Genomic DNA, 15,292 nt, shown 5'->3' on the forward strand with positions numbered 1-15,292 from the left:
ACATGCGCCTGTGCGCGCACATGCGCGCACACACACACACACACACACACACACACATTGCAAACCCATATTAGAAAACACTTAAACTCATTCTTAATTTTCCATAATTGCTCTGGATATCAAAGAAGTTTTTGAATTAATTATGTAACAAAATGTAGCCCTTTGAACACGAAGTCCAGTTAAAATTCAGTGTTATTCTTATTTCAAGGCATGAAGCAGCCGGCTTTTATTGTCTTCTGTTTGATCTGAAAATGAAAAGGGAATCCCTACAGAGTTAAAGGTCATGGAACATATTGATGACTTCTTTTTTACATTAAACTGTTTATTTCCTCCTTGGCCAGAACTTAAGGGTTACAGGTCCAGACCAATTCCAGCTAGACCTGCATAAAACAAGGACACATGTTTGGATAAAAAAAAACAATTATTAACCGCTGAGGATCCTGCTCTGTTTCCAGTAAAGAGGGGAAGTGAAAAATTCAAAATTGCAAGCTGTCCTCCAAGGAGGACACACAGGCCCGCTCTTCCTTTTTCCCGAAAGTGTCTTGACACTGTACCACAGAAGCCAGATCTCCTGGGATCTGGAAAGTGGAATTGTTGGCACGGGAAGCAGCCCCGGTGGGAGTGAAGCTTAAAGGGTCTTGAGGGGAATGACAGGAGTGAGTGCAGACGTGTGGAGCTATGGGTATCAGGACGCCAAGGCTGTGAGCAGACCTGGGGAGGGGCGTGGAGAGGGGGCGAGAACCCATCCCCCAGGGATCAGGGGCAAGAGAAGGGGAAGCTGAGGGCCAGGTGGTGGGCAGACAAGTCTCTATCAAGATCTGCGTCTGTTCCTACCATGTGCCAAGTCTTTCTGGGTGTGGACAGAAGAGGGCCAGGGCCTCTGGGCTACCACAGCCTGGTAAGTTGGCTGGCAACAGCTATCGAACACAGGAAGATGGGGCAGCTAGCACGACTCAGCGCCCACCATATGCTAAGCAGGCCCGAGGCCCTACCCACGGGAACTCCCATCTACGGTTTTGATTTATCCACAACCCTCGAGAGATGGTTCTCAGGTTACAGAGGAGGAGCAGAGAGGTTAAGCAACTTTCCTAAGGCCACACAGCTAGTCCGTTGCAGAGTCAGGAATTGAACCCAGGTCTAATACTCTTGTTTTTCCAACTTGATCTCATTTTTGACTTTTTGTAGAGGAAAATAACCAAATACCAATATAACAAATATTCTCTTACGTACCTCTTTTCAAATAGGCTCCACGCCTAACATGGGGCTTGAACTCATGACCGTGAGATGAAGAGTCACACACTCTACAGACAGAGCCAGCCAAGCACCCCAAATATTCTCTTAATGATGATATATAATGGTGATATATAGACCACAGGAGGAAACAATCAGATTTCCTTCCCTGGGATCTCTTACAACAAGTCACACGAGCAGAGATGTCCCTTCATTGGGAATCTATCGCAGCATCCTGAGTATTTTCCATGGATCGTCTCACTTAAGCCTCACAACCCCCTGGGAAGTAGAGGTTATGACTATTCCCGTGTTACAGAAGACACAGAAGCTCAGAAAGGTCAACTCGGTTACCCAAGGTCACAGAGCTGGTAAGCGGCTAAGCTGAAAATTTGTCCCTCAGACCTCTCCTTTCCCAGAGACTATCTTTCATCTCATCCAGTGCCGGGCCCTGAAATGAAACATTTGCAGCAAAACAACTCACTTCCTTCAAAGAAAAATTCCCAGAGGCACAAAGAAGCACACAAAAGTTTGAATTAATATCGACCCATCCAGCATTTTCATTCATGAATGAAGCCTCAGAGCTAGGAGGCAGGCATGTGCCCCAAGATCTGAGACCCTGCATGGTAGCGGGGAGGGGTCCAGCCCAGCCCTCTGGGTCTGGGGACGATGCCCGATGCCTGCTACCCTCGGGGCCTCGCCAATCCAGAGTCAATGTTTAACTCCAAACTATAAAAACAGCCACCAAATGTTTTTACTGTTCTCTTGATCTTTATAGTGCGAGTAATAAATGAATGCCAGTTTCCTAAACAGCAAGGGCTCTGTATATGAGCCTGGCGAAGGGTCAAGGTCAAGTTCAGTTGGAGTTGTTTGCTCTGCTTTACTTTAAAAAAAACCTTATCTTCCCTCTCCCCAACTCTCCACCCTACTTATTATTATTTTTAACCAATTAAGATCTATATCCCTAACAAATATCAGGAGAATACTCATAGTATAAATTACTATATGCTGTCCCAGAGAAGTATCATTCCCGAAAATCTGTTTAAATCTGACCAACGTCCAGTGAGAACTTCAAGTGTAACCTATCATCCCATAGAGGTCCCCAGATTTGCACATGGGGTGCACCCGGCTGATACCACTTCCTCGCTGGCTCTCCGGGGAAGGGAAGACTGTGGCCTCTGGGTGGGGCCGATGTGAAATTAGTTCAACTTAGGGACCTTCCAAGACGGGAGACAAAAGTCTTTAGGAATCAGTTTTGCTCTTATCCTTACTTAGCCCGTCGTCCTGTGTGTCCTGTTTGAAACCTTTCTGAGCCGCGAAAAGAGCATCACACTTCTTCCAGCGACACCTCGGGGTCTGAAAGTTTGGGCCCGTGTGGTCAGAGCGCATCATTGTTTTGAATGATCTACAAATACCACATACCAGGAAGTAAGTGTGCCACCGACAAGGGTAATCTGCGTCAGATTTAGCCTCGTGGCCTGAATGTTGGCATCGCATCATCCGGTATAAACCATATTTTATGGGTGGTCATACACATTATCATGTCTTTGTGTCCTCCGTAAACTTGCGATCAGTTGTGGGACTGTAACCCACAGACACAGACCAATTTCTCCGGGTCCGCGGCCACCATCATTTTCCCCAAGATATTCCCGGTCACTGTGTGATGGTGACTCGCACAGATCCACACGCCGTCGCCAGCATGAATGCTGTGGGTATGGGCTGAGTCGGGCAGGAGCCACTGCACACAAGGTCTCACGCACCACCTTCCTGCAGAGAACGGTTTGCTGGGGCCCTCCAGAGGCCTCCGAGCCGGAGCTGATTCTGTGCATCTCATGATCCAGGCACGAGACCCAACAAGGAGCTGGTCTGGGGCCATCTTCCTCAGCTGTGGCAAGACAGCTGCCAGCCCAAGGGCCACGGCGTTCAAAGACCTTGAGTTGTTCGTTGTTCTTGACGGCGAAGGTGACCACAGTGCCATTTGCCAGCCCTGAGTTGAAGACGCGCCATCTCCTATGGCTCTTCCAGCTGTGGCTGCTCCCCAAGCCCTCGAGTCTTAATGCATTGGTGTAGCTGCCAACGGTGCGGCCACTGGAACCAGAGTAAAGAGCAATGTTCCTCCCAGAGGTTTCAGTATCGGGGGGCAGGAGGGACAGCCCTCACAGACCCCACGCACCTCCGCCTCACCAGACAGAAGCTCACACAGTGTTCTCTGCTGCACAGGTAAGTTCCCGAGTGTCTGAACATTCGGCATTCTTCACGGCGGCCGGGGCACCCTCAGAGGACCTTCTGTGACTCATGCTCATCTCCGGGCGCTGAGGAAATCTGTAAGGAGTTCTTTGATCCTTTCCTCGAAGAGCTCACTGTCGGAGCGTGCCACAGTCACAGGGACACCGTCCTGAAAACGAGCGCCAATCGCATGTGCAGAGCTGACTTCATCACAACCACAACGACGCGTCTCTGGGGAGTGTGCTCCGAGGAGCCTCAAGGACCCTTTTCAGAATGACCGTCTGGTGTCTCTTGCCCGGAGTCAGCAGCGGACTCTGCCCGTGTGCTCCGTGTGCTCCTGCTCCAAGATTGCAAGCGATAATCTTGAAAAACCTGCCGTTGCCTTTAGGTGGTTCTTGACTTTTTTCATCCATGCTTGGGGGCGGGGGGCAGTGGATTGTGAAGAGGGGGCATCTCTCCTCTGCTCCTGGTGTTTTCTGTGCTCTGTGGAAAACCTCCATTCCTGGCCAGGCTCCCGGGAAGCTTCTGTCAGCCCTGAGGAGGAGGATGTGGGGTGACGGCCGGCTTAGACCGCTGGCACTGTTCTCTCTGTCAGCCCACGGTCATTCCTCGGACGCACTGCAGCCTGGAGCCTCACGATACAGGACTCCCATTCTCGAATTCTCATCCTGTTCAGGGGACCTGGGCTCTTCTTTAACCTGAGCAGGGCGTCAGGAGCAGGAACACCGCTGCGGACTCGGAGAGCCGGGGATGCGGCTGCTCGAACGGGGACTCCTGTGGATGAGGGGGACCCAGGGGCCGATCCCTCCCCAGGGTCTCTCTGTGTCTAACGCCCTGGCCGTCATTTGGCTCCGCGCCAGAGGCACAGCTGCCGTCTGTGTTTGCATCTGCTGGACTGGACGCTGCAGGGGCTGATGATGAACTTCCTCCGTCACTGTCCTGGGCGTTCCGGTTCTCTAAGGGGACAGGGGACTCTCCGGGATGTTCAGGTCTTTTGCCGAATGTGTCACAGGCATGGTGCGGGACGAGGGTGGCTGTGCACTATGTCGCCTCTGAGTAGCAAAGTTCTAGCCTTCGTCATGTTCTCAGGAAGGCAGCACGCCATTTATTTATCTGCTTATTTTTTTTGATAACACACTCCTGGAGGAAAATTTCAACAACTTCACCACCCAGAGGTAACGGCTTTGCTGTCTCGTCTCCCAGTCTCCGCACACCATTTGCCAGGATAAGATTATCCATGGTGTGGGGGGAGGGGCATGAAGCAATGACATTGGGAGCCCTGTCTCAGCCGTGAGCCACCGTGTCAAGTGGCTTCACAGTGGTCCGATGGGTGGAGACACCAGAGAGACACCTCAGCACAGCGGGCGTGGTGACGGGCTGAAGCACCCTCCTACTCTTCCTCACTCCGGGGAAGCAGGTGCTATGTTGTGAGCTGCTCTGTGGAGACGTCCGTGTGGCCCCAAATCCAGCCAGAACCACGGGAGTGAGCTTGGAAGCGGATTCCCCCCACCCCAGCTCCCACAGTGAGCCTTCCCAAGAGACCGCAGCCCTGGCTCACTGCTCAGCTATACCCTCGTATAAGACCTCGAGCCAGAGCATCCAGCAAGGCTGCCGACCTCCCCCCCAGATTCCTAATCCATGCAAACCGTGAAATACTAAATGTACATTACTTGAACCTGCTAAGTTTGGGGCTATTTGTCACAAGGCAATAACTAATAGAGTGGTTAAGGCTGCAAGTTTGGGGGCCAGCCCAGCTCTCAGCTCAAAGCCCAGTTCAACCACTTGCTCACGCTGAGACTCTGGGAAAGTGAAAATTTTCTCTGAGTCTCTCTTTCCTCTCGCAGGGGACTAAATGGATTAAAGGTGAGCTACCATTTGACAATGATTTCCTTATTGCTACTTGCCCATCAGCGGCGTAGGAGTACGCATATTCCTGCATTTTTGCCAACACCGTGGTTTAGTATTTAAAAACTCCTGTCTATCTATCTACCCATCTATCAATCATCTACCCCTCTTCTGTCGTACTAGATTTGTCAAAGCGATACGCCAAAAGAAAAGAAAAAAAAAATCTCACGGTGTGGTTCTCTCCATCGCGCACAAGTGTGCCAAAAAAAGCTTCAGCTCTGGCCAAGAACATGCAGAGCGGGTCACCCCAATTGAGTCATATCCGTTCCTGGTTTTTCGTCACGCCTCCATATCCGTGCTTGTAAAATGGGAGTTAGGTCACTCCCCACCCAGTGGAAGCGCAAAGCGCTTTCACATGCACCGTTCCTTCTGAGCAAGGAATAGGCAAAGCAGGAGGACACCAGTCCTTTCCCCACGCGAGATGGAGCCTCACAGTCCTGCCCACTAATCAGGCTCGCTTGTGAAATGGGGCCCAGTTGTAGGAGCCCTGACTCACTGCTCCTTCCTGGTTGTGAACTTGGGAAGGTTCTGCTGTCCTTGAAAACGACCTGGGAAAGGAGAGCCACGTGTGCCACCAGGCTGGGGCCCCATGGGGCCACGCTCTCTTGTCCCCAGCGCCAGGCACCACCCTGAGCACCAGCAGGTGCTCCACAGTACTAGCTAGGGAGGACTCCCCTCCTGCTTGGAGCAGCCGTACCTGCACCATCAGTCAGGTGTTGGTTCATTTTTAATATAATAATGGGTCAGCGTTAATATTCTTCTCTTATAATTGCCTAAAACAAAGCCAAACCTCAAGACCTAACTCCTTGAGGTTATGGAGGTTCAGAACAAGGGGAGGCAGAAACTGTCAGAGACCAGAGGAAACTGTGTGACGTCTAAATGGGCCGGGGGAAGTCAGGCTGGGTCCTGGATCCAGAAAGAGGTGTCAAGGGAAAAGCTGGTAAAATCCGAAGAGAAGTCTGGAGTTCGGGTAATAGTAATATACAAGGTCAGCCTCTTAGTTTTTGACAAGGGCATCCTGGCGATGCAAGATTTTAGCCGTGGGGGGGGGGACACTGGGGCACAGGGGACCTCTTTGGACGATCTTACTAATTGTAAAATTTTACTTGTAAAATCAGCCCAAATTAAATGGTTGGTTGTTTTTTGTTTTTTGTTTTTTGTTTTTTTTAACAAAACCTGCTAATACTCTTGCGGAAGAGAGAACACGCCTGCTCTGTACCCCACCCAGGGTATAAACACCAACATTCAACATGCTAACCGAGGCCACGGCCAGCACTTGGTCTTCTTCAGAAGGCAGATGAGATGAACAAGAGAGAGATACCACGATGACAGCTACGGGGCCCCAAGAGAACTGGGACAGGCTGGGGTGAGAGTGTAGGGTTTCTCTAAGGGGGTTACCGCGAGCCCCTCTCCTACCCAGAGGCCTAGGGAGGCACATGCGGGAGGGATGATAACCCAGGGTTTGCAGCTAGACTGACTCTGCTTCTCCAAGGCTCGGCTTTCTCACTTGTAAATGGAATTCAGGCGTGCCTTCCTGGTGGGGCTACTGGGAGGGAGGTCTCTTGGGATCCTGGTGAGGCTGGCCCGGCTGAGCAGCCTGCACTCAGTGAGGCAGAGAGAAACAGAAGCCCGGTAGAGACATGGCTGCAGGGCGGGCGGTGCTGTGGGCCAGCCGGGTGCATGTGGGTGCAGGTGAGGGAGAGCCCCGTGGGGGCAGCTGCCTCCTATCCAATGCCCTTGAAGCCCACTTGGCCTTTAGGTTAATCACAGGGATGTTTGTAGCCCTCTTGTTCCTTGGTAGCAAGCTCAGCTACGTGTTTTCCCCAACAGCCCCTAGAGGACGATACAGCTGTTCACGCAGGGATAGGAGCTCGTGGCAGATATGGAAAACCTGGCGGGGACAGTGATGGGGACAGTTTTCACGTGTGTGAGGGGAAGACAGCCCCAGAAGTACTGGCTGGCCAGCCCCTTAACCCCCAAGGGCTCTCCCAGCCCAAGAATCCCCAGTCATCAGGACCAGTTCTTGCCCAGACCCCCCATGGCTTACTGGGTGGGAGCAGGTGGTAGTTGTGCTGGAAGGTACAGGCCAGCCGCCGGCTGAGCAACATGAAGGCCATGATCCTATCCTCCAGGAACAGAGGCCCCTTCACACGCTTCCACCTGCAAGAAACCAGAAACACACGATCAGGCCAGCCATTTCTCACGTCGTGGAGAAGCTTCTTCTGGCATCACACCCTTTGCTTTCATACTGAATGTACACTTTTAAAGACAAGGGCTGGGGTGCCTGGCTGGCTCGGTCGAAGGAGCATGTGACCCTTGCTCTCTGGGTTGTGGGCTCGAGACCCATATTAGTTGGGGAGAGTTCTTCAATAAAAGTGTTTTTTTTCTTTCTTTTTAAAAAAAATTTATTTCTTTTTTATTTTTAATTTATTTGACAGAGATCACAAGTAGGCAGAGAGGCAGGCAGAGAGAGAGAGAGGCTTTCTCTGAGCAGGCTCCCTACTGAGCAGAGAGCCCGATGTGGGGCTCGATCCCAGGACCCTGGGATCATGACCTGAGCCAAAGGCAGAGGCTTTAGCCCACTGAGCCACCCAGGCGCCCCAATAAAAGTGTTTTCATTTGACCTGGACCACACCCCAGGCAAGATCACTGTGCACATTTTCTAGATGAAAAATCAGAGCAAGTGGACAGAGCTGGCTTGAGATCCCTCTGTAGGTGAGCTGACAAGCTCAGTGTGTCACCCACCCGGGAAAAGCCAGCCCGATTAGGGAGATGGGAGGGTTCAGATGGAGGAAGGTTCAGAGCCGATGCAGTGGACCCCGTGCAGTTTCTGGCGGCCTGTTTTGGGAAGCACATGCTTCCAGGGATGTGACCAACCTTCTTGAGTTTGCTGGAGATGGAAGGGGTTCCCTGGATGTGGAACTTTGCTCTGAAACCCAGGAGTGAGGGTTCTCAGCTCCGGTGCCACCCTTATGCGGATTCCCTCTGACCCCTCCCAATCCTGCCCTCCCTGGCTAGACCTGCCAGCTGCCCATTGCTTTGTGGGCATGGAGCAACATACATCCCCACCCTGTCTGTTTTCTTCTATCACCTCCCCTCAGTCCCTCCCCAGGCCACCACTGAAGTGTGTTCCCACTGCATCTTTTGGTTTGTGGGTCTTCTTGCTAAATCCCCGCTTTGTTATCTGGAGTGTGTATTTTCAATTGTATCGTGTTGTATCGATGATGGAGCCATTCGCGTCTCACAACTTGGGGACCCTGTTTCCCGTGTCCTTTCTGCACGCTGTGCTAAGCTCTTTGCATAGGGCACTATGAATACTCATTATTGCTATAAATGCCCACAACAATGCTTTGTGCTCCCCTCTTTACAGATGATGACACAGAGGCACAGAGAGGTTAATGGTGGATCTGAAAACAGATCAGTCTGACCCCAGAGTCGCTGAGTCCTAACACTTCATAGATGCCCCTCTCTTCACTCTGCAACAAAGCATGCGTGGAGGAAGAACCAGCTAGAGGTGGTGGGCGGGCTTAGCAGCCTGGGTGAGGGTGAGGACACGGGCGGGTGTCTGGTGCCAAGCTCAGGACGAAGAGCTGGCAGTGCTCCCACCCCAGTGCGCCCAGAGCTAATGGGACATGGGGCTGTATTATTATAAGCAGAGACTAAGCAAAGGAGGGCGATGCTGGCACTGCTTTAAGGACACACTCATTCCATGAATTCTCATGGTGCACCTACTATGAGCCCCTCCCTCCCCCATGAGCGCTAGACGCAGGGCACAGGGACCATCAGGTGCAGCGCTTGCCCTCCAGGCATGACCATGACCTGAGCACCTAGAGGTGCTGCAGACACCTGCCTGTTTTACCCCAAAACCCCAGGAGATGAATGGCTACATCACTGTCCACTCTTCAGAGATGAGGCCACTGAGGTGCGCCCCGGGGAGCGGGTGCAGGAGGGAGCTTTGGGGTGTCCATTCAGACACCACGCCTTCCCACTCTTAGAAACTTCCCCCTCTGTCCACAGGGGTGCAGACCCAGCAGCCCTGTCCATGCTGTATCACCCCCTGACCATAGTTGACTGGACGGGGATAGGCCAGAGTCCCGGGAGGTGTGGGGTCCACCACCTCCTACAGTGGGAGAGGAGCCGGCACGCAGACAGGGTGCTTCAAGGCAGAACAGTGTGTAACAGAGAAGTGGCTGCAAGTGAGGACGGAGGTCCCGGACATGGATGTTTCCTGGCCCCAGCCTGCAGCCCAGCTTGGCCACGAGTGCCCCCCTCACTGCTGATGCTGTTGGGGTCAAGAGTCCCCGAGTCCCCGTATCCCTGGGGGTGAGCCGGTGCCATGGGGGAGGGCCAGGAGTGTCAGGTTCCGGAGTCTGGCTAATAGCGCGGTTAGAGACAGACTGAGCTCCGCATCTTGGGAGTGTGCACTGGGAGAGCCTGCCTGGGGCTCCCCTTCTCAGCACTGCAGGTGCCACATGGCTAAGGACACAGTCTCTCCGAGTGGGTGCTCTGGGAGGCAGTGACTGCAGTGTGAGGGAATGGGGTACAGGTTCAGAAGGGCGCTTTATCCCCCTCAATGGGCCCAGCCATCCAGCTGGGAGGGTGTCTCCTGTGTTGGAGGTAAGGACATGGAGTTTCAGATGGGTGATTTATTCGACCTTGGTTATAGGAATGCCTGGGACTGTCCTTGCTTTTCCTCATGACAATATCGATTAACTCAGCAAATAACAAAAAACCTCCTCGTCATCTTATTAGATGCCGGGGCTTGATGGATACAAATGATCCAGTTCAGAGAGGAAACTTTGTTGCTTTTTACCAGAGGAAATGTTATTGAGGAGAGCATAGGCCTGGAACGTGTCACCATAAATTAACTGAGAAACCGTACTCTTTCCTCGATAACTCAATGGGGTTTTTTTTTTTTGTTTTTTTTTTTTTTTTTTTTTTTTTTTTTTTTTTTTTTTTTTTTTTTTAAATCTATTCCGGCAGCATATCCAACGCAAAGCAAGCCTGTTCATTTAGCAGCATGGTGACTATGCAGAACCAGGCTGCCGTCTCTCATTTAAAACCATTTGTGTCAAACGGGAGCACTTAAGACTCCACACAATTTAATTTCCATTAAGCACGTGTTTGAAAATGCGAGAGAATCTCTGAGAATGCGCACATTAACATTTGAATGCTCCGCGAAAGAGAGAGTCACACCTGCACGCTTTCAATTACAAAATGTCACAATGGGAAATATATGGCTGTGACATTTCGGAGGCCTGCAGTTGAAATTGACCTTATAACAAAACCTGATCTCTATCAGACGTGAATTCTTAGCACAATATGTCTCCAACAATCAGAAGAGTTGATGTCATGCGCTTACTTTATCTAGCCCACTAATTCAATCAACAAAAATTAATTAGGTGCCTGTTACAGGCAAGGCACTGCTTTATGTGGGTATGGAGATGGGTAAAATGCTCCTCTCCTTCTGAAGCTCATAATTTAGTGACAGACGAACGAGGGGAGAGAATGGGAGAGTTTAATGCACTAGGGCTGCTTTCCTCTTCATGTCAATAAATCCTCAAAATAACCTGGCAAGATATGTATATAAAAATTTTCCATTTCACTGTCAACAGGTAATTCTGCGTGAGACAGGATGAAATCGTGACTTTTGCTGGTACAAATACGTAAGGTGCTGTGGGAAGGCAGAGAGAGGTTCATTTTGGCGGGGGTTACGGTGTCAGTGACGTGTCACCTGAGCTGCACCTTCAAAGGGGAGCAGCTTTTCAGAAGCCACAGAGGAAAGCGGGGGTGGGGGGGGGGGGGGGGGGGGGGGGGGGGGGGGGGGGGGTGCGGGCTTCAGCAGATGCTCAGGGGTGATGGGTTACAGAATGGGCAAGAGTCGGGTGCATAGCGAGGGTTACCAGGACATGAAATCACAGAAGAAAGGGAAAGTGGAAGGGAAGATGGGGCACAGGGTTGGCTAGAGACGCCCTCAATGTGAGGGGAGGGAGCCCAGTTCTTCCATCTTATTCCAAAGGGTCCTGCTCAGCCAGGTCCAGGGGAGGGGTGCACGGAGCAAGCCGCATGTCCTGAGATGTTGGGGTCACTGTGAGCTGAGGGTGGGGGGGCTCCTGAGGCATGTCAGAGGGCACCTACTAAGGTGAGGGTTGAAAGGGAGGAAGGAGCCAGGGACCAGCTTCTAAATCCCTAGCCTTTAAGACTTACGGGTTCTTTGAAAAGTTAAATGCAGGATACCACAATGCCCAGCAATTCCGCTCCTTTTCTTGTTGTTGTTGAAGTAGGCTCCATGCCCAGTACAGAGCGCAATGCAGGGCTTGAACTCACAACTGTGAGATCAAGACCTGAGCTGAGACCACGAGTCAGATGCTCAACCAATTGAGCCCCCCAGGCGCCCTGGCAATTCTACTTCTAAGTGTACACCCCAGAGAATGCAAAATAGGAACTTTTCAGACAGATGCATGTACAACACATTCATACCAGCACCATTCACAATACCAAAGATGGGAGCCACCCAAGTACATGTCAATAGCCAAACAGGTAAACCACACAGGGTCTGTCCACACCACGGAGTCCTTCTCCAGCACAATAAGGAATGACGTGCTGACAGATGCTACAAAGTGGAGGAGCCACAAAAACATGATGCTCAGGGCAAGAATCCAGACACGAGCGGCCACGCCCGGCTTCCATTCGTACAGCACTTCTAAAACAGGTACAAACAAAGAGATAGAAAGTAGGCGAGTGGTTGCCAGAATTGGGGAGAAGGGCCAGTCGGGGGGACTGTCTAGTGGGTATGGAGTTTCTGTTGGGGATGATGAGAAAGTTCTGGAGCTGGTGGCGACGTCTGCCTCTTTGTGAATGTGCCAAAGGCACCGAGTTGTTCACTTACAGTGGTTAATGGGTAATCCTGTTTTATGTGAATTTGACCGTAATAAAAACATGAAAGTAAACAAGAGAATTATGGAGCTAGCCCTCCCCTTTGACAGATAGGAGACAAGACAAGGGTGTGAGGTCACACAGGCCTGCGTCTGAGTACCTGCTAGCTACAGCCTGTCATGTACCCTGCTTGCTTCAGTCATCCCCTTAGCAGATACCGCTGCGACCTGCCGTATGCCAGGCACTGTGTGTGGGTGCTGGTGATGAACCCGTGGCCAAGATCGAGATTAAACAGAGCTGTGATAGATTAGTGATGTCTGCGATGGGTGCTGTAACGGACACTACAGATATCTGTGCTGAGCCTGGGCTAGCTCTAAAGCTCACTGTCTTACGTCACTGTCTAAAAGAGCGAAACTTACCAAAATGCTCTGAGCCTCAGTGTCCTTTTTACGGGGTGGGGAGAGTGAGGTCTCTCTCATTGGTCATGCTGGAAATTAGGCACCACTGATGTGAACAGCCTGGCAGATCACAGGCTCTTCAGACATTTGAGTTTCCTCTATCTCTGACTTGTCCCTCCCTTTTGTGTTCTCCGCGGATGATGCGGCACTTGGTTCTAGAGCTCTGTGTTTGAGGTCCATGGAGGTGTCTGGGGTCACGGAGGAAAGGGGCCCAACAGAAGGCAGTCTCTCCCTGAGGACATGCTCTGGAGCCTCTCAGATGCAACGCAGTCACCAGGAAGGCTCCCTTTTTCTCCTGACAGTGACAGCAGGGAGATGGGTGCCCAGGGGTCCCGCTTGTGGGCAAGTCCCTAAACCGTGCTGGCACGAGCTATATCATCTCACCGGGACTGGGGCACTGATACCTTCGGTGCGCGCTTAGCTTCCTCTCTTACTTTCCTTCCATCATTTTCTACTGCGTCCCCAACATTTTTTTTTTAAAGATTTTATTTATTTATTTGACAGACAGAGATCACAAGTAGGCAGAGAGGCCGGCAGAGAGAGAGGAGGAAGCAGGCTCCCCGCCGAGCAGAGAGCCCGATGCGGGACTCGATCCCAGGACCCTGAGATCATGACCTGAGCCGAAGGCAGCGGCTTAACCCACTGAGCCACCGAGGCGCCCGCGTCCCCAACCTTTTTAAGGATAATTCATCTCACATCACGTTTCCTGTCTGAACCACTCCAATCACACTTAGAAAACTGCAAAACCCAGGACAGAGGGGATCAGGCTTTTCTTGTTCTCCGTGGTACCCAGAGCTCAGTGCAGTTCCCGGGTCAGTGTTTGCCGTGAGTGAACTGAACATGTCTGAGCTGTGAAACGGAGACAGCAACACCTGCCTTTGGAAAGGTCTATTGGAGGACTCATGTGAAAATTAGTGTGCGGGTCTGAAATTTGTGCTAAAACAACAATTTAACAATAACATTCTCCTCTGCCCAAGTCTGGAATCATTGTGTACGTGACTGTCCACCACAGCCCTTGCTTGGCTTAAGAACCAAAGACATCTGCCTCTCCTGGCCTCAGTTTCCCCACGTGTTGGATCACATAGTTTCCATGGCCCCTTCCGACCCCGAGAACCAACCGGCCAGTATGCGGAGAACCCCACTGCATTTCTCCTGACCCCCTTCTCCAGCCCTACAGGCAGCGTGAGCATCCGTGTCTCTGCTCTGTCCCACACACCCTGTGTAATCTGCCCATCTAGAGGCTTATCAGTCCAGGGTCAAAGGTAGCCTAGCATCCCACAGGGATATCCTTCCTTGATGTGACCAGAACAGAAAGGGAAATTTAAATCAACCCATAAATGAAGCAGAACAGGAATTATCCAAGCGCATGGCAGGCAAGGGTAATTTTTGTTTGAGGCAAGCAGGGTACTTGCCAGAAACATGGCTTCTTACTGTGCATCTCCGTCAAAACAAGTCGCAAACCCTGGTCCAACCAGACCCTCCAGCCCTCCAGGCCCACCCACCACTCCCCTGGCCCCTTTCCTTTAATTAAAATGCTAATTACTTCTCTTTGCTCCCTCTTATCTGCCTTGTGCATTCCTAGGGAAGGATGGGAGGGGGAGGGGCCAGTGCAGTGTTTACATCAATGGGGGAAAAGGCCAAAAAAAAAAAAAAAAAAAAAAAAGCTCTGTTGGAAGAAGAAAACTCATCAAAGTATTGGCTCCTGTTCATTTCTCACTTACTACACAACATGCACCTGCATATGTCAGTGCAGCCATCTGCAGGACCGCAGCCTCCTAAGGTTGGGGGTTTGCTCCAGGGTCTCCCAGCTCAGAGTCAGCGGTGTTTAGCCTTGGCTGCCTGTGACAATCTTCAGGAGCAGAAGATCTAGGAAGGGCTCTACCAGCACAACTAAACCAGTCTCAGGGGTGTGACATGAAGCCCCCGAGGGGAGGCTTCCTGAAAACTACTGTCTTCAGAGGTGGATGCTAGCTAGACCCTGCCCTTGACCCAGGTCTGCAGGATCCCTGTCTCTCTGGAAATGGAGGGTTTCTGACTTCGAGAGTTAAACATCCCAAAAATACAGGAAGAAAGAAGACCATGGGGCCATTTGGAAAGGTAGCGTGCAGGGTGCTGAATGTGACACCAGACTCCTCTACTTGCTGTGTGACCTTGGGTATGCTAAGCAGCCTCTCTGTGCTCCATTTTCCTCATCTGAACCTAATTCATAGGCTAGAGAGTGTGAACTGAGACGTGAGACTTGGGTCCCTGCTGTGTCCCCAGCCCCAGAGCAGTGCCTGACGGCAAACAATTATGGAATAAATCGGATGCACTCCACAAATGTCCTGAAGATGTGTCTGGCTCACCTTTCCACTATGCGGCCTCTCGGGCCCCGAGGAACACAAAATCTCTGCAGGAGTCACTGGCTAGAAATGGACCCCCCAGGCCTCTCTGGGGCCCCCAAAGATGCTCTGTCTCTCATTCTCCTATCTGCTCCCAGGGCCGAGACAAAAGTACTGGCAGAGGCGCGGGACATTCCTTTCCCGGGCCGCAGCCCAGGCTGTCTGTTGGCTTTTCTGCAGACTGGATGGGACACAATGACACACACAGCCAAGTGCGCC

The 15,292-nt window shown here is 51.6% G+C and overlaps 1 protein-coding gene across 2 annotated transcripts in view; it reads right to left on the reverse strand.

Moving 5' to 3' along the window:
• Positions 1–15,292, reverse strand: part of ABAT (4-aminobutyrate aminotransferase) — an 80,042-nt gene that overhangs the window by 27,307 nt on the left and 37,443 nt on the right. For both annotated transcript variants that reach the window (XM_059415341.1, XM_059415342.1), the window contains one exon: positions 7,406–7,518. In XM_059415341.1, the coding sequence (XP_059271324.1) occupies positions 7,406–7,475 (70 nt within the window). In that variant the 5' untranslated portion in view covers positions 7,476–7,518. The remainder of the gene's footprint in view (positions 1–7,405; positions 7,519–15,292) is intronic.

The sequence above is a fragment of the Mustela nigripes genome, chromosome 11, assembly GCF_022355385.1.
Source record: "Mustela nigripes isolate SB6536 chromosome 11, MUSNIG.SB6536, whole genome shotgun sequence".
In the NCBI taxonomy this organism is placed as follows: Eukaryota; Metazoa; Chordata; class Mammalia; order Carnivora; family Mustelidae; genus Mustela; species Mustela nigripes.